The 20,546-nt window shown below is 39.8% G+C and overlaps 1 protein-coding gene across 18 annotated transcripts in view; it reads right to left on the reverse strand.

The window, feature by feature from the left end:
• Positions 1–20,546, reverse strand: part of SH3KBP1 (SH3 domain containing kinase binding protein 1) — a 362,174-nt gene that overhangs the window by 134,960 nt on the left and 206,668 nt on the right. For 2 of the 18 annotated variants that reach the window (XM_054471155.2, XM_054471154.2), the window contains exon 1: positions 10,992–11,130. The exons of the other annotated variants lie outside the window; for them this stretch is intronic. In XM_054471155.2, coding sequence (XP_054327130.1) covers positions 10,992–11,003 — 12 coding nt within the window. In that variant the 5' untranslated portion in view covers positions 11,004–11,130. Of the gene's footprint in view, positions 1–10,991; positions 11,131–20,546 lie in introns of those variants that run through there. 18 annotated transcript variants of the gene reach the window in all.

A 20,546-nucleotide genomic window follows, 5' to 3' on the forward strand; every position in this document is an offset into this window, starting at 1 on the left:
TAACCTCTCTGTGCCTCCGTTTTCACTTCTGAAATGGACATAACAATATACATCTCATAGGTTTTCTAGGTAGGTAAAGTGCTTAGCTATTATTACTGTTATTGAATTTTACTGAATTAAAAACTCAATCTTCGTAATGCTTCTTTATGAATTCTAGTTACAGAGAATGATGTTTTTGATTACAACTTTTTGAAACAGCAGGTTAACTGCTCCATTCCTCCGCTTGGGGACTTATGAGCAAGAAGCAACTTTTACAAGAGAATTACACAGCACAGACATGCTGGGAGGAAAGCGATAGCTGAAAAATGGAAAGAGAAGGAAAGCAACAGCCATCACCATAGAAGTCATTGCCAAGGAGGAAAAAGCTAATGGAACAAAGAGCTTTCAGGTCAAGAAGGCATCAGTTAAGATGGTGCCTACAGTGAGTGGCTGGAAGACCATCCCAGGAGCCCCTCAAGTGCGGGTCCATGCCAACCGCTTCTGGCTGCATCCAAACTTGTCTACTGTCAATGATGGAAAAACAACAAGGCATGTGTCTGGGAAAAATGGGCTGTTGTCAGAGAACAGAAAGCCTTTTATTGAAACTTTTGATAATCAGGAGCAAACACACCACCATAGAAAATTACCCCAAGCCATCTTTTACAAAGCTTGGCATCCATTCAATAAGGGATGAAGAAATCCTAAATTGCCAGGCCAGACACTCCTCCCGATGCAGTTAAGAAACAGGGGCCAGATGAGACCATCGACTCATGTAGTACAGATTTCTAAAGCCACTAGTGGAAATACCTGCCAGAATCTTAGACATGAAAGTTGAATTCATAGTCCTTTACCTGGAATTGGCCAGGCCTCCTGCCAAAGGCTTCTCTTAAAGGCTTCTTTCAAGATTAGTAAGGAAGGGAGAATGGGAATCCTGTTCAGATCCTATAGGGAGTACATTAATTCAACAAGCCTTTGCAGAATACAGCCCACAAGCCCAAACTGCTTTCCCACGGTATTTTTATGTTTATGTTGTAAAGAAAATGTTACATTCTCAGCTATAACATGGTAGATTTAAACATAATATTGATGGGAAGCCACACAACCACCAAATTCCAGTTCTCCCAGATCTGGTCCTCTGTGTATCTAGAGCCTTAAAACCGAGCATTACACACAGCCTTTCAAAGAGATGTTTACAAAAAGTTTGTAATGGCATGGGAAATTTTATATAATGCTAAGTGGAAAAGATACAAAGTTATGCGTGTGGAAAAAGTTATGTGTGTGGTATGATCTCAACCAGTTAAAAATGTATGGCAAAAGGACTGAAAGTAAATATTTTAAAAAGTTAACGTGATTGCCCCAGGGTGATTAAATTATCAGTTCTTTTTAGCGTTTTACTTTTTTTTTTTTTTACTTTTAATGTTTCTACAAACTAGTTATTAGTTTTAAAATCAGAAAAAATAAGGGTTTTTTTGTTTTTTGTTTTGTTTTGTTTTTTTTTTTTTTTTTTTTTTTTTTGAGATGGAGTTTCGCTCTGTTGCCCAGGCTGGAGTGCAGTGGTGCAGTCTTGGCTCACTGCAACCTCCGCCTCCCGGGTTCAAACGATTCTCCTGCCTCAGCCTCCTGAGTAGCTGGGATTATAGGCGTGTGCCAACACGCCCAGCTAATTTTTGTATTTTTAGTAGAGACAGGGTTTCACCATGTTGGCCAGGCTGGTCTTGAACTCCTGACCTCAGGCAATCGACCTGCCTCGGCCTCCCAAAGTGCTGGGATTACAGGTGTGAGCCACTGCGCCTGGCCAGAAAAAATAAAGTTCTAAGAAAACAGCACACACTGAGGTAGCGAAAAATGATGTTCTACCCCTCCACATTATTGATGTCTTTCCATAAGGTCTGATTTGGTTTGCAACATCTCCCAACTAGAAATCACATGCAGCTTTCGTTTGTGTGTCATTATATTTCCTTTTCCAAGTTATTAGTAAGGATGTTAAGAACATCAGATGTAAAATGAGTCACGACGGTAATTCGAAAGATACCACCCATATAGAACATTCCCTGCCATTTATCATCACCCTTTACTTATAGTTTTTCACAGTTAATATCTTCAGTGACTAAGTAGATGACATAAAGTAATTTCCAATTCATGCTGTTCCAAATAAAGTATTGAGACATTGTATCAAATGTTTTCAACCTCAAAAACATGTTTCCTGCTCTTCTAATTAAACCCATGAATTCCTTATTCATACATCTGAAAGGGAATGAAAAAGAGAGTTAACTTCACTTTGTAACGTTTCTCATATATGCTCAAGGATAATGCTTATAGGTTCCTCATTTCCCAGTATTTGAAGAAGTATTGATTTAAAGGCTGTGATCTATTTGCAGAGGATCCATAGCTTAATTGTTCAGTTTTCTAGCAGTTTTCTAGTTCTTCATGAGTAAAAATTCTTTTGAAACACAAATCAAAGTAATTACAGTTTCTCAAATGGGAGAAAAAAAAGTGTGATGAAAACCAGGCTCCCCAAATTTTGAGGTTCCATTTTTTTTCTCTATTACTCTTAGAACTATTTACTTAAGTATATCATAATTTTAAAATTATACAGATTTCACAGATACTTTCACTTCTCAGCTATTTGACAAGCATCTCCACTTAACATGAACATACTTTGATTTTGCTGACTTCAAAAACCAGGACTGACTTTTTTTTTTTAATGGGATTCAAGTTTGAGGTGGGGACAGATTCAGTAAATGTAGTTAAGATGAACCTTTTTGTAGAGTAAATTCTGGTCTGGTGAAGCAAAAGGTCAATAAAGTCTATACTTGGCTGTCATTCATATTCATTCATTCTTCCATTCATTTTAACTTCAGTATAACAGCAAGTCTTGTGAGGAACAGGAGTCTTAAGGTTGTAAGTTATCTTTTAAGATGCCTGAGTTTTAGGCAAATTAAATCCTCATTATCTGAATAAATGGTAAGTCTTTCATTATTCATTTTGCATGTTTCATCTTCCCGTACTAAAATATTTCCCCATTATTTTCTGCTTTCTCTGTAACACACACAAAGGCACCAAGCCACACAAAATGCAAAAGAAAACCCTCATTTAAAAAAACAAAACAAAACAAAACATGAAATCACCTATTTTAATCATGTGCTGCTTTTTATTTATTTATTTATTTATTTATTATTATACTTTAAGTTTTAGGGTACATGTGCACAATGTGCAGGTTAGTTACATATGTATACATGTGCCATGCTGGTGCGCTGCACCCACTAACTCGTCATCTAGCATTAGGTATATCTCCTAATGCTATCCCTCCCCCCTCCCCCCACCCCACAACAGTCCCCAGAGTGTGATGTTCCCCTTCCTGCGTCCATGTGTTCTCATTGTTCAATTCCCACCTATGAGTGAGAATATGTGGTGTTTGGTTTTTTGTTCTTGCAATAGTTTACTGAGAATGATTTCCAATTTCATGTGCTTCTTAAATGGTGCTTTTTGTGGTTATTTTTTAAGAGGAATATTTTGTTTTTTTAGGAAGAGTAGGGAAGACAAATGTGCACAGTAAAATATCCCAATTGATACATTTTTCGGGTCTTGAGAAATTCCTTGTCCTTTTCTATTACAATGGAGAATGTTCATTTCAACGTTCTCCACTTATAAGTTCCGGAGAGCAGCAATTCTTCTTTGCGCCTTCCACAAAGACCTGCTATAGGCGCCGCACAGAGAAAACACAATACAGATTCACTGAACATGGTGACAAAGGAAGATAAAGACCAGGAACGGTACTGTTGGAATTGACAACACATTCCCTAATCCTGAGATATTACATTTTATCTAGTTCAGACATATAGGTTTCGGTTGGTTATCTACCCAAATTTATAGGGACTTTCAGTAAAAGATTTCCACATACTCACCCCCATAGGACAATGAAGAGTTTATCGACTCTCATTATTGGCTACTTCTCCATTATTTCCAATCTGATCACCATGCTTCAAGTTAAATGGGGCTCCCTGCTGGGCACAGTGGCTCACGCCTGTAATCCTAGCATTTTGGGAAGCCAAGGCAAGAGGACCACTTGACACCAGGAGTTCAAGACCAGCCTGGACAATTCCGCAAAAAATTTAAAAATTAGCTGGGCATGGTGGTGCACACACACCTGTAGTCCCAGCTATACAGGAGGCTGAGGCAGAAGATGGCTTAAGCCTGGGAGGTCAAGGAGACTGCAATGAGCCATGATCATGTCACTGCCCTCTAACCTGGGCAACAAAGCAAGACCCTCTCTCAATCAATCAATCAACGGGATGCCCCTTTCTCAGTCACCAGAGACACCAGAGAACAGTCAACTGTCAAATCCTACATAATATAGTTCCTCATGGACTCCGTTTACTCGTCTCTCTCTACTGCAATGACCACTGTTTCTCTACCACTCCTGATTTCTAATTTCTTAGCCATCTTCACTGCCTTATATCATCACCCCCTAGGATACCCCTACTTCTTTCTAGCCACTCAATTTCATGCCAAGATGATCAACTGCCAGTCTTCAACTGATACGGAAAAGTCAGGATTGGGCTACACACAAACACACTGCTGCTCTATGGCCCCGTAGAACGAATTATTACTTGGAAACTTAGTGATCACTCCCTGACCCAGCTGTATCTCTTTCAGCCTCTCATTAATTTTCTCAAGACCCCTTTTCATCTCTTATCCAGACCACTTTTCTCTTCTCCTGCCAAATGACCTATGACTAAAGGTCATAGAAACCTAGAGTTGTTTGAAATTTTGGGCACTGCATACAAAAATTATACCAAAATGTCAGAGATCCTATAACCCTTCACTGGAAAGTACAGCAAGGTTGTCCACGAATTACATTCTGCTCACCTCTATTGCAAATTGATATTGTGACAGGTATTGCTCAGGCAGATTACTTCCATGTGTGGGCATAGAGTTACCAGCTTCATAATGTTTTAGCCTCTTCTGAATTGAAAAAACAACAGTATTGTACGTCTACTTTCTCTGCTTCTAACAATGCCTGAATGTAAAGGGAGTAACGGGGTTTGAGGCAAAATGAATATATGATTAGACACGTAAAATATACAAGGCATCTTGTTCTTCCAATGTAGTAACTAGACAATGCTAAGCACTGCATCAAGAGGACAGTTTTGGACGACTCTAGGATCTAAAAATATTGACACTTTTTACATCATTACTCCTCTTGTTATCGACTTTGTGAATAACCTAGAAAAGTTACCCAAGAAGTTCCAGAAAAGCTGCTTCTAATAGAGAGAGAAAATGAGAACCCAACTAAGAATTCAAAATAAAAAGAACAGACTGAGCAGATGTTACCAAAACAAATGGAGCAAAACATATTAAAGTCACTGGTGGGTGAAAATTCTTAGCAAGTAAAAGAAGAAAAAGAAAATGAGGCAGTAAATCCATCTTTATCATTTCTACCTTCCTCATTTTAAATGACAAAACAGAAATACAACTTCTGAGTGATACAGACCTCAACTTTCTGCCTTTACTTTACCAAACCATGCCTATTTGATTCCTAAGAGTTCAAGGATAACTTTAATTGAGGTGACACTTCTGAGTCACAGGGCATTCGTAAAATGGCTTGAGGATGGCCTTTTGATAAAGAAGTGCTTTTCAGAGGCAGTTCCAGCACACTTTTATTTTGTGAATTGCTCATTTTATAGCCCGGGTTTAGAGAGAGAGAAAAATATCTATTAGAGGTGTAAGTATAGCTTACTGTGATGTTTCCATTTGTTTCTAGAGCATTTATGGCCATACATTTATTTGGGATCTAGCCTCCAACATTAAGAGCCTGAGCTGGGAATAAGGCTGTCATCCTGTAGCTTTTAAATGGCCTCCAATGCCACAGAGAAGTAGAAAACAGGCTGCTGACTGACTGATCTCTGTGATCTAAATTCTTTAAATGTAAGAAAAGACACACCACCATGCAGTCAAAGTAAGCTGGATAGCTTCTTTTAAAGTTGCCAGTTTTTATATAGCATTAAACTCATTCCATCCCACTGAAATCCAGTTGGCTAGAATATCATTTTACAACTAGTGAGAATATCAGAGAGAAAAAGACAGCTACGTGCAAAGACATGACAGTTTTAATGGCCAAATTTTTAAAACCCTGGATTTCAGGAACCAAATGCATCTGCATACTTCAGGATATAAATATTATGAAAACAATTATTAATACAAGTAAAGAACAAAAGAGGGTCACAATTAAATACTTAGACTTTAGTACACTCCACTAAAGGCTACCAAATGAATCATTAAATAAATGATTCAGCAAATAATTTGTAAAAAAAGGACTTTCATTTTCTACCCCTAAGGAATTCCAGAGTAGAAGGTGAAGAGGAAAAAAAAAATCAATCACAAAACTAGCTTTATCCACTACGTAAGATGAATCAGATACCATCACTTAGAATTATTAATAACAGTTGCACAAAAGATAAATTCATCTTTTTTCAAGATAACTGTTTTAAATCTACTCTCCAAAAAACCTTTGACTATAGATTCAGGTAAGTGGATGGGGCAACATGAAAAGCAGCAGTCCTGGTCACCATTAAACCTCTGAAACCAAGTAACTACCTGGGCACTCCACTCATGTTTTTCTTTGGGGCTATGGGAACAGTGGGGCTGTGTTCTTCCTTTAAGCGATTTGTAGTCTCTTCAGATTACATGACTGATCAGCTAGTTAATGGTGATTCTAAGACTGTTTCCCAACTCATCATTTCAAGATGAGAATAATAATAATTTCCTTCCCCCTTAGTGACAGGCAACATGAACACCAACTCTAACTGCAATGAGAAACCACTTCACACCCATTAGGATGGCTACAAGAAGAAAAAAAAAAGCAAACAGAAAATAACAAGTGAGGACATGGAGAAATTGGAACTCTCATGCAATGCTGAGACTTCCACTGAGTGAAACAATGCAGCCACTGTAGAAAACAGTAGGGCAGTTCCCCAAAAAATTTAAATCGGAGTTCCCCTATGATCCAGCAATTCTACTTCTGGAGATATATCTAAAAAATTAAAAGCAAGGACTCAAACAAGTATTGGTATGCTAATGTACATTGTAGCATTATTCACAATAGCCAAAAGATAGAAAAAACCCAAATGTCCATCAACAGATGAATGGATAAACAAAATGCATTATATCCATAGAATGAAATAATACTCAGCCTTAAAAACGAAAGAAATTCTGATATGTGCCACAATATGAAGGAACTTTGAAGACATCATGCTAAGTGAAATAAGTCAGTCATAAAAGGACAAATATCCCCACGATTCCACATATGTGAAGTACCTAGTCAAATTCATAGAGACAGAAAGTAGAAAGGTAGCTGCCAGGGGTCAGGGGTAGGAGGCATGGGAGGTTATTGTGTAATGGATATGGAGTTTCATTTTTGCAAGATGAAAAAGTTCTGGAGATGGATAGTGATGACGATTGCACAAATATATGAATGTACTTAATATCACTGAATTACACACTTAAAAATGGTTAAGGTGGCTAGGCACTGTGGCTCATGCCTGTAATCCCAGTACTTTGGGAGGCTGAGGTGAGAGAATCCTTTGAGGCTAGGAGTTCAAAACCAGTCTGGGGGCAACATAGTAAGACCCTGTCTCTACAAAAGGAATAAAAAAAGTCAGCTAGGCATGGTGGCTCATGTCTGTACTCCCAGCTACTTGGGAGGCTGAGGCAGGAGGATCACTTGAGCCCAGGAGGTCAAGACTACAGTGAGCTGTGATCACACCACTGCACTCCAGCCTGGGCGACAGAGTGAGACTCTGTCTCAAAAAACAAAGCAAAGCATAAAATGGCAAAGGCAGTAAAATTTATGATGTTATATATATTTTACAACAATAAAAAACCAATTCCACATATCTGCAAGAGTGCATATAACTTTTATGGTGATTTCCACCAGGAAGTAAAGTTAAGTGTATAGGATTCAGAAAGTCTTACTTTTGTTCTGTTGGGATTTTTTTTTTTTTTTTTACCATATACTTGAATTATTTTCATTAAAAACAAAACTAGCCAGAATTAAGTCGACCTTTAACCTAGAAATTCCTCTTTTAAAAATTCAGCCTAAGGAAATAATCAGGGAAGAAACAATGACGGATTTACAAGAATGTTGTTTGTAATGTTAAAAATGGGGGAGCAACTTAAATAGTTATCCTTGGGAGATTGCTTCAACAAATGGTGCTGCATCTCTACAATGGACAGAGACCCTAGGGATATCATGAGGCTATCTGACAGAAAAAGGGATCCCATAGTACATTAAGTTTTTAAAAACAGGCAACATTTGATATAACTTCATCATTTAATGAAGAGTGATGTGTGTACTGCATGCATATTCAGGCTCAAAAAAAAGTCTGGAACAGGCTGGGTGTGGTGGCTCATGCCTGTAATCTCAGCACTTTGGGAGGCCAAGGCGGATGGATCAACTGAGGTCAGGAGTTCGAGACTAGCCTGGCCAACATGGTGAAACCCCGTCCCTACTAAAAACACAAAAATTAGCCAGGCATGGTGGGGGGCGCCTGTAGTCCAAGCTACTCAGGAGGCTGAGGCAGGAGAATCGAGGGAAATCATGAGGCTACCTGACAGAAAAAGGGGTCTCATAGAAAGTTTTTAAAAGCAGGCAACATTTGATATGACTTCATTATTTAATGAAGAGTGATGTGTGTACTGCATACATATTCAGGCTCAAAAAAAAGTCTGGAAGAGGCCAGGTGCAGTGGTTTATGCCTGTAATCCCAGCACTTTGGGAGGCCAAGGTAGGTGGATCATCTGAGGTCAGGAGTTCGAGACCAGCCTGGCCAACATGGTGAAACCCTGTCCCTACTAAAAATACAAAAATTAGCCGGGCATGGTGGTGGGCGCCTATAGTCCCAGCTACTCAGGAGGCTGAGGCAGGAGAATCGCTTGAACCTGGGAGGCGGAGGTTGCAGTGAGCCAAGATTACGTCACTGCACTCCAGCCAGCCTGGGCGACAGGGTGAGACTGTGTCTCAAAAAAAAAAAAAAGTCTGGAAGGATACATATAAAATGTTAACTATGGTTGTTCCTGAATGATAGGATTGAGGGTAATATTTTTTTTTTTTTTTTTTTGAGACAGGTTCTCACTCTGTCACCCAGGCTGGAGTGCAGTGACACGATCTCAGCTCACTGCAGCCTCAACCTCCTGGGCTCAGGCGATCCTCCCACCTCAGCCTCCCAAGTAGCTGGGATTACAGGTGTGCATGCCACCACACCCAGCTAATTTTTGTATTTTTTGTAGAGTTGGGGTTTTGCCATGTTGCCGAGGCTAGTCTCAAACTCCTGACCTCAAGTGATCCAACTGCCTCAGCCTCCCAAAGTGCTGGGATTACAAGCATGAGCCACTGCACTCGGCTGATGATTTCTATTTATTTCTTTGTATTCTTCAACTTTGATTAATATTATTATTATTATTATTATTATTATTATTATTATTACAAAGAGCTCTTGTAATGAGAGAAGTAACAGAGCTACTTCCATTTTGAGAAACAAACAAGCAAAGGGTTCAGGGAGCACTCACCAGTGCAACAAGTAGCTCAGAGATCACAGGACCAAGGCAAAACCTGTCAGGCCCCCCAGGGGCTACCACTCCTCTCCCATCTCCAGGCCCTAGCTGCTGAGACTTTCCCATGCTTTTCACACCTTACAATCAATCATGCTTTCACTCATTTCCCCAAGGAAGAAGATTCACCATCTTAATTTTGCATATAAATACCTCATTCAGATTTCTACTCATCAGAACTCAGAACAAAGACATCCAGCATAAGATAGCAAATATAAGCTATCTTTCCCTAGGAAAATCCTCTCAAGCCAATGCCGACGAATATATTTTTATCCTAGCCAACCCCTAACGGCACTCTCCTCATATATCTGCCTCTGTCCTCCTTTCTAGGCAAGCAACAGATGCCATTTAAAAACCTTTCAAGAAGTTCCCCCACTCTTAAAATGATATGTTAAAACAATGTGTTTCCTTTTGGCCACGCTATTTTTTTTTTTTTTTTGTAATTTTGAAAATAGTATAAGTTAAAGCCAACAGAAAAAGACATAAAGGGACATATTTTATAGACCTCATCAATTCCCCCCTTAAAATTTTTTTTTCAATGAGAGACAGGGATATGGAAGACATATGACACATTGTAAGCCTTACTTATCCTGTGGTTTATTTAGGGAATTTTGTGTTTGGAAAATGACAGACTTCTGCTTTTAGGTAGACAAATATGAACAACTCACAGAGAAAAACAAGACCACTTATTTCTAGCAAACTTTTAGAAAATCAAAACAATTCAGTGTCTTAATTTTTCTCTATACATGAGTACATACCTATAAATGCCCAGCACTACAAAACTAGCCAAATATCTTTACCCCATCATAAAATAAGCAGTTCAATAGCACCCAGAAGTCACTACTCACAGCTGCTCCACTCACAAAGAAAACTCCAAATGTCGGTGCCCCTCAAGAGTGAAACGCCCCACAGCTGGCTTGCTCTGCATGGACATACCCTTCTCTCCTAAGCTAACCTGAAAAGCAAGCTGGATTTGTTTACTGCACAAACATCTGTAATTGCTAAACATCTCTGTGACATGGTGTAACAGTTACCGCTTGTGCAAACTGCCCATCTAAATTTCTCTCTGCAATATGAGCACATGAAAACCCAAGACACAGAGAGATTGGAAACATCTGTAAAAATTAATGGCCAAACTGACCAAAGCAGGAGGGATTAAAACGGCTAAATAGCTCCAGAGTGACATTCAGCTTTAGCAAATAATCCGTATACTTGATAGGTTCCTCCTCAGCTTATCCATAGCTCCCCTCTGTGGGATCCTAGCTGGCACACACATTGTTTCAACCCACTAATGCAAACCCATTACCCAGTCTTGCTACAAAATTTTATATACAGATAAGATACAGGTTAAGTGGATTTATTACAACTCTAAAAGCAAAAAAAAAAAAAAAAAAAAGAAATACCTCTTCTCCCATGATGCAGCCAGCCTCCTCTCTTCAGTTTGAAAAGGTCCCAGAACTCCCCTGGAATCCTCCCACTTCCTTCCAACAGCACGGAGCCTGAGGACCCAGCCTAACCCTGAGTCATACTTGGGACCAAATGAGGAATGGGGAGAACAAAGCTTGCATTTGTTTATGGTTCAGGAAGCCAGGGCCAGCCAATTCATGGCTTGGGTGGCTTCGAGAGAAGTCCTCCTCCCTCGCCTATGTTGCTGCTGCAATCTGGGCTCCCTCCTGGGGCCCCCAGGTGTGACCATTCGGACAAGGAACACACTGAGGGAGTGTTTATTTGGCAAGACCTAGTGATCACTTCTGTTTAAAAATGCCAGAGAAGAAATAAAAAGCCCACTATCTTTCAACAGATCATATGGCTAGAGAGTGAGGGATATCTAGAATATAGTCTGTATATGACATATCAATCATAAACATGCCTGCATTTTAAATGCAATTAGTTGCACTACACAAAAATTACTCATAAACACACACACACACACACACACACACACACACACACACACACACACACACAAACTGAAGAAGGAAAAACAGCCGTGGCTTTATGGAAATACTTTCCCTAGGAAAAATACAGCAAGATTGCTGCCATGTCATCAGGAGCATCCTAACAGGTTGAAATGAAATAATTAAATCACAATTTTGTTCTTTCCCCCAAAAGAGATACCATTTTAATCACCACTTCAATGAATCTAGAGCGCAGTGGTTAAGTGTTCAAAACTCTGGAGCCGGAGTGTTTGAGATCAAAATCCCAGTTGAGCTACTTCCTGGCTTTGTGATCCTGAACAACTTATTCAACCTTTGTTCATCTCGGTTTCCTTATCTATAAAATGGGGATAATGGCACCAACCTATAGGGCTGTCTGGAAAATTAAATAATATATGTAAAGTACTTACAAAAGTGCTTGGCACACAGTAAATATCATATTAGCCACAATTACAAGTTCAGGACAATTTCACAAATCAGGATGCCAAGTAAACAGTATCCTTATCTTACCACATTTCTCATATACTTAGACTTTGATGACCTGTTTCAGTTAACTATGGTTAATATTTAAATTTTTAATTCAACTAATTTAAAAACCATTTGCTTACTATTTATTAACTGCCTGCACTGTATCTAACTCTCTAAGGGGCTTTAAATAAGATGCCGTCCCAGTCCTCAAGAAATTTACAATCTCCTTGGGTAAATAAGACATAAATCTGTTTACTTATCACACACACACACAAATGTAGGTGATGTCACTAGGTAGTAAATGACAAATATAATACAAGTGCTACAGAATTAGAATTTGGAATTCAGAGAACAGATAAAAAAATTACCTTATCAAAACCCAACTAGGACGGAGGAGAATAAACAAACCTCCGGTGTAGAAGGATTCCAAATCATTTCTTTAGATACTCCTCCCTGAAGAAGGTAGAGCGAAACTCCCCACTCTTTAAGTGGGAGGGGCACAGAGTACCCTTTTTCCAAAGAGTCAAGTATGGAAAGAGGGAAAAAACCAGAACTTTCTAGTGGAGAAACCTGACTAACACCTACGTCAGCCAAGGTGACTAAGGTTAACATCTATAGCGATAAGTATGGAATTAATATGATGTAATGAGAGCACTTCACCTCTGTGGCCTTCCTCCCAAAAACCCACAACTCCAATCCACTCATGAGAATAACTTCAGACAAATGCTTATTTAAGGACATTCTACAAAACTGAAAATTGCCATGGGTCATCAAAAATAAAGAAAGTCTGGGAAACTGTTAAAGCCTAACAAGATGAGAAAACTAAATGTGGTATTCTGGATGGGATCCTGGAACAGAAAAAGGACACTGGATAAAAACTAAGGACATCTGAATAAAGCATGGATGTTAGTCAATAATGATAATATGGGCTGGGCATGGTGGCTCACGCCTGTAATCCTAGCACTTTGGGAGGCCAAGGGGGGTGGATTACTTGAGGTCAGGAGGTCAAGACCAGCCTGGCCAACATGGTGAAACCCCGTCTCTACTAAAAATACAAAAATTAGCCAGGCCTGGTGGCAAGTGCCTGTAATCCCAGCTACTCAGGAGGCTGAGGCAGGAGAATTGCTTGAATCGGGTGGGGGTGGGGGGCGGAGGTTGCAGTGAGCCGAGATGGCGCCACTGCACTCCAGCCTGGGCAACAGAGCAAGACTCTGTCTCAAAAAAAAAAAAAAAAAAAAAAGATAATATGAAATGTACCATGTTAATGCAAGACGTTAACAAGAGAGGAAGCTGGGTGTGAGGTATGTGGGAACTCTATTATCTTCACAACTTTTCCATAAATCTAAAACTACTCTAAAATTAAAAGTTGATTAAAAAACTAATTAGAAAGATAAACCTGCTGAATGTAAAGGTATATATAAATAAACACATATCTGTGATTTATAGTTATACATGTTTATGCCCATGTGTATATCTATGTAAATCTATTTAACAAGGCCCTCTCAACTTAAAATTTAAAAATTGTCTCTATCTTCTTAGCCTATCTATTAATGAAGATAGTAGAATGCTGACTCCTGGCTTTTTCATTCCCAAAATACACAAAAGAATTTTCTTTGAAAGGAAACTTGGCTCTTTTGTCAGTGTTGCTGCCAACCCAGGCAACGGCGATCCAGCTTAAAGAGTGTGCATGAGGTGGGCCCATCTGCCCCTTTCCAAGAGCTACTAGAAGTTCCTGGTGCCTGGCCAATTAGTCATCAACCACGGAGCCCCAGGGCTGGCAAGTCTCCCAGCTACTTCCTCTCTCATCTCCAGTCCACATTCCTCGGCACCTCCCCAGTTATCTCTCTAAAGTATAAATCTGATCACGCTGCTGCCCAACTGAACTCCTTCACCAACTTGCCCACCCACCCAGAAGAAGGGCAGCTTGTGAGTGGGCTGGCAGAGCCCTGCAGAAAGAGGCACCGCCTCGCCTTCAGCTGCCCAATTCCTCCACTACCACCACCACAGCCCCTGCACCCCAGCTCAACCCACCTCTTCCTTCAACATACTCATGCTCTCTCCTTGTCCACACGCACACTGCTAGTACCACGAATTCCCAACATCTTTTAACACCTTGCTCAAATACCACTTTCCTTAAAAAGAGACCAAGGATATCCCATCCCTTCCTTCTTGAGCTGGAGGAAAGTTAGTAGTTTCTTCCTTTCTATTCTCATTGATGCTTTGGACATGCCTCTGCTAGTCTTTCCCCTTACATTATAATGACTTTTATACGTACCCCCTTCTCTCCAACGTAGGGACAATCCAAAGCATTAAATGAGAAGCCTGTATATGACAGCTGATCCAAGGTGTGACTTAGGGTAGGAGGTGTTAACTCCACTCCGATGAACCACACCAGACCTGCTCCACCCCAAATAAATAACCTGTCAGGTTAAAAAAAAAAACTGCACTTACTATGCAAATACAACATCTAGACATGCCATTTAGCCAATCCCTTTCCAAATGGATTGCCACCTCTTTGTTCATTTACATAGAAATCCCAGAGCTACCACTGCTAATCTATAAAAGGCATTCAATAAAGCTTCACACTGCTGATCCATAAAAGGCATTCAATAAAGCTTCAGTGAATGAATGAATGAGTGAATTAATGAACAAATGGAAGAGTGAATCTTAGCTAGACAACAAGCAGATCCCAACCAGAATTGGATTAGCACAAAACAATATCTTCATTCATCCAGTCCACAAATATTTACTGAGGGCCAACTATCATTTGACAACTATTTTCATAAACTGTAAATGGTGACTAACACAGACAAGGTCCCAAATTATGGCACTTACTTTCTAGTGGCTGACATTTAAGACTTGGTGATATGAAACAAACAGCTAACATAGATATAGCAAAATTCAATTGTACTTCTTGCAGTTTGAAATTTGCCATAATAAAAAATTAAAGAGGCCAGGCATGGTGGCTCATGCCCGTAATCCCAGCACTTTGAAAGGCTGAGGGAGGTGGATCACCGGAGGTCAGGAGTTCAAGACCAGCCTGGCCAACATGGTGAAACCCCGTCTCTACTAAAAATATAAAAATCAGCCGGGCGTGGTGGCCCACACCTATAATCCCAGCTACTTGGGAGGCTGAGGCAGGAGAACTGCTTGAACCCAGGAGGCAGAGGTTGCAGTGAGCCAAGATCATGCCACTGCACTCCAGCCTGGGTGACAGAGCAAGACCCTGCCTCAAATAAATAAATAAATAAATAAAAATAAAGAAATAACCCTGGAAAATGTACTGTCATTTATAGGTACTCTTTCTACTCTAATAACAATAAGGACAACAATAATAATAACTAACGTTAATCAAGTGATTACTATGTGCCAGGCACTTCTCTAACCATTACATGTTACTTAATCCTCACAACAACCCTCTGGGGTAGATTCTCTTGTTACTCTAGTTTTACAGATGAGGAATCAAAAGCACTGAGTGGTTAAGTAACTTGTCCCAGGAAGAGGCAGAGTTGAAGTCTGAACCTGGGCTATCTGTCCTCCATGTTTAATAACCACTATACTTTTTTTTTTTTTTTTTTCAGAGTCTCGCTCTGTTGCCCAGGCTGGAGCGCGGTGGCGCAATCTCAGCTTATTGCAACCTCCACCTCCTGGGTTCAAGCGATTCTCCTGCCTCAGCCTCCCGAGTAGCTGGGACTACAGGCGCATGCCACCATGCCCGGCTAATTTTTTGTATTTTTAGTAAAGACCGGGTTTCACAGTATTAGCCAGGATGGTCTCCATTTCCTGAACTCATGATCCACCTGCCTTGGCTGGGATTATAGGTGTGAGTCACCACACCCGGCCAATCACTATACTCTTAACACAATTTGAAAACCTTCTGGGAATATGATTCTTGGTGACAATCTGGCTACAACTAAATAGTTCTTAGAAAATACGCTAGGCTGAGTGTTTTAGAAAGTTCACGTCAAACATATGTAAAACAGAAAGCAGCACCCAACATGACAAAGAATAATCCTGTAATACTGGTTCACTATTTCTGTTTCCCTTTCCCTACCAACTCCCCTCCTCCTTCCTTACTTTTTCCAGATCAGGAAACAGAACTGAGACACTCTGAGGAGAGAGAAGCCAAAGTCTGAAAATCCCGAACACTTCATTCAACCCAGGCAACCAGTGGGCATCTTAACACCATCTGCTCATTAAAAACCACAGGTTTTCCAACAACTCAAGAGACACAATCTTATTTTTCAACCAAAATGAGGGACAGCCAATACTCTAGGTCTCAGATAATCACAACAAGGTTTTGACCCTTGTGTTTAATTAGTCAAAGAGTGTATCTCATTAGCTTCTGGAGTTCTCTAGAGCTTATTTCTAGTCTTCAAAGGATTAGGACATAGATCTCTCATTTTTAAGGAACTAAGATCATCACCTTATTGAAATGTTTTAATTTTATATGATTATGCAGCTTAATAAATTTTTACTAGAATGGATAAAAAGACTACCTGGGTGGGGGCTGGGTGGGAGGTGGGAATTGTTAATGGGTACATAAAAAATAGAAAGAATGAATAAGACCTACTGTTTGGTAGCACAACAGGATTACTATAGTCAATAATAACTTAATTGTACATTTTAAAATAACTTAAAGAGTATAATTTTATTGTTTATAACTCAACGGATAAATGCTTGAGGGGATGGATACCCCATTCTCCATGATGTGCTTATTTCACAGTGCATGCCTGTATCAAAACATCTCATGTGCCACATAAATACACCTATTATGTACCCACAAAAATTAAATACAAAAAAAAGACTACCTGAGATATGTATGAAAATACTTAAATTCTCTTACTGTAATTTGGCTAATTAAAAACTTGATTAGTGACTCTCATTTATACACAATTTTAATTCTAATTATCTGTCACAAGTAAAAGCTACAATGTGGATACCATAAAGGCATTAATTTGGGTGACTATAATTCTATAAATGAGATTCAAGATGACAAGAGTTGAAAAAGAGACTGTTACAAACACAACGTCTTGTAGAAAGTGTAGACAGAATTCAAGAGAGAGATGTCAGAAGTCGCTAATGGAAATCAGCTAAGACAGGAAGACCATGGGAAAGAAGCTTCTTGAAAGATTTCTCCGTAGGGAATCCAGTAAACTACCAACCTGGCAAACCATTAAGTTTAGAAATCTTTTTCCAGCAAGGCAAAAAAGACTGCTTTTTCCAATAATTAAGTGGGCCAAGACTGGTAGTGCCTAAAGAGCTAGGACATGGAATGAGCTGGCACCAAAAACCCAGCATTATTCCACATAAAGCCATGTCAGGTTAGGTCCTGAGACTCACTTGAATATCTGTAACTTACCTATCCATGTGTAATACCTGACACTCCTTTCCCTAAGTGGTTGGTCAGAAGTGATCATCTAAGTGACTCATAAAAAGGGAAGGAGTTTAGAAAAAGAGAGTAGGGCCAGACTGGGGTCACAGGAAAATAGCCTGATGAAGAAATTCCCTCTCAGGTCCACAGGTGGGAGACAGAGGTACCAGCCGTATTCATGAGAATACAATCCTGTCTGGGCTTGCCTTCTTGCTCAGAGTCTTCCAACCCAATCTCTAGGCTGATGACTCTGAAACCTACATTTACAGTTCTCTTCCAATCACCAGACTTATGTATCCATCTGCCTGCTGGATGTCTCTACCTGATACAGTCCCACAAGAACTTCCAAATCCAGCTAGTCTAACCCATGTCCTTCCTCCCCAAATATCTTCTTTCTCCACTGTTTTCTAATCAGAAAATAGTACTCAGCTGCTTAAGCCAGTTGCCCAAGACACAATCTTCAAGTCCTCCCTCTTCTTTATCCCCCACATACTATCAAACTTGATTCTATCTTCAAAATATTTCCCCAAACCATCCATTTCTCTCCATGACAGTAGTTCAAGCTGTTAAAACATCCCTTACCTTGATGTCCCCTTCCATGTAAAGAAATTCAAATGTACATTCTCTGGACACAATTAGACACTCCTGCCATTCTCCTCCCCTTTATGTATCCTTCCCTGGGAGAGTGAAATTACTTATCTGATAGGTAAATTTAAGAAAAATATACTGGGCATGCTCAGCTTAGCTCTTCTCTTTCCTCCTCTTGGAAGTCAGCCTTCTCTGCTGTTCCTCAAGGGGCAGGTCCTTCTATCTCACATTGGCCTGAGTTAGTCCAATGTTGCTGAGATTGTGTGGGCAAATCTGTCTAATTCTGGGAATCAGCTGGCAGGCCCATTTGTCTCTCACACTAATCTGTATCTTCCAACTTTGCCTTCATCAGTAATGACATTGCAATAAAATGTATGCACAGAGAGATCACAAATCATAAGTGTTCAGCTTGAGAACATTTCACAAAATAAAATACGATCTATACAAATAGAGGGATATACCATGTTCATGAATTAGAAAGGTACCAATTGTCATCAAAAGTGTCTATAGATTCAATGCAATCTCAATCAAAATTCCAGGAGGGTTTTTTTTTTTTTGATGATGATGGGGGATTGGCAAACTGATTCTAAAATTTAAATTAAAATGCAAAGGGCCAAGAATAGCTTAGGTAATCTTGAAGAGGAATAAATACATAGGCAGCATAGAATGGGCACAAGGTAAAAAAGATCAACAGAATAGAGTCCAGAAATAGGCCCACTTATATATAGCCACTTAGGTTATGACTAAGGTGATAGGGCTGTGCAGTGTAGAAAGGATAATCTTTTCAATAAACAGCGCTGGGTCAACTGGATATCTATAATGAAAACAAAATCAGCAAAATATTTTGATTATCCATTCACTCACTCATCTAATTAATTAACTGGTTTAGAACCTAGATTTGGAGTGGGGGGCTATTTATCAGGAAAGCCAGTATGTTTCTGTTACCTCTCTTCTGAATTTTACTCACCCTGTCTTCTGTAACCCACTCCCCACACTGCAGTTGGAATACTTTCTCTAAACCACCTATCTGATCATGTCACTCTCTTGCTTAAAACACTTTGATAGTTTCCCGTTGCTCTCAAGATCAAGTCCAACTCCCTAACAAGTCTCACAAGACTCTTGATGATCTGGGCCCTGCTTCTTTCCCCACTTCCTGCTGGAGCCTCTACACATCATCTGTACTATCTCTTTCCCTCTTCAGGGCATTTATAGATATTTCTCTCCCTACCTTAATAACTCTATGCCTACTGGACCCATGGTTTTCAGCCTAAACATCACTTCCTGTAGGAAGCCGGTACACACACACATGAATGGACACACACCTTCCAGCCTCCCTAATAACTTGCCACTTCCTGCCATGCCTGAGGGCTCCTACAGCACAACACTGCGTTCTCAGCCTGATGATGGCATTTCCTATACTCTATTATTATTGTTTATTTACTTTTCTGTAGCTCCCTGAGGGCAGTGACCTGGTCTCCCTCATGACTGTATCCTCAGTACTGAGCATATTTAGTGAGCACTCAATACACGCTAGTTGAAATGAGTCATATTTAGAAAGTATTTTCAGGTATATATTTTTTAAGTCCTGTGAGGTAGGATAGGTAAAAAAAGTATTCCCATTTTACAGATGGCTCAGCTGAGGCCAACTTTATCGAGGTCAATCAGCTAGGATGAAGGTACTATGGCCCTATAATTTTCTAAGGTGTAACTTGGTTCATCTATAGCCATATAGCATTTTCCATTATTTTGATACAGCACATACTTACATCTGAGCTTGGTTAAAATGGTACATGTTTCTCCAAGGTTCTTTTCCCCCCCTCCCCCTTTAACCTTTTATCAAGGGAAATTTCCAACATACACAAAAATAGAGTGTGATGAACTCCCATGTATACACCATCCAGTTTCAACAAATACCAGCTCATGATCAATGTCTCCTCTATGCCCCACTCTTTCATCTTCTGGACTATAGGAAGCAAGTCCCAGACATTAAATCAACTCAGCTGTAAATATTTCAGTTAAATGGTACATTCAACAAATCATTCGGAGACATATCCACTTGGTGGTATTTAAAAGATTCATAAACGGAATCCTTCCTTATAGCCTGATAAGAGAAACAAGAATACCTACATGAACTATTTATCTATTCACATTTGGTGGAGGGATGTTATGCAATATCTCTCCTGGTGTATAATCTAATCATTAACTCTGGGTAGGATAATATAGATTAAAATATAAGATAAGCACAAGATTATCTACTGACTCAGAAAAGTGGATCTTAATATTTCACAAACTTGGCCAGGTATGGTGGCTCAAACCTGTAATCCCAGCACTTTGGGAGGCCAAGGTGGGCGAATCACTTGAGGTCAGGAGTTCAAGACCAGCCTGGTCAACGTGGTGAAACCCCGTCTCTACTAAAAATACAAAAAAAAAAAAAAATTAAGCTGGGTGTGGTGGTGTGCACCTGTAATCCCAGCTACTTAGGAGACTGAGGCATGAGAATTGCTTGAACCTGGGAGGCAGAGGTTGCCGTGAGCCAAGATTGTGCCACTGCACTCCAGCCTAGGCAACAGAGCAAGACTCTGTTTCAAAAA

Source organism: Pongo pygmaeus, chromosome X, assembly GCF_028885625.2.
Source record: "Pongo pygmaeus isolate AG05252 chromosome X, NHGRI_mPonPyg2-v2.0_pri, whole genome shotgun sequence".
NCBI lineage: Eukaryota > Metazoa > Chordata > Mammalia > Primates > Hominidae > Pongo > Pongo pygmaeus.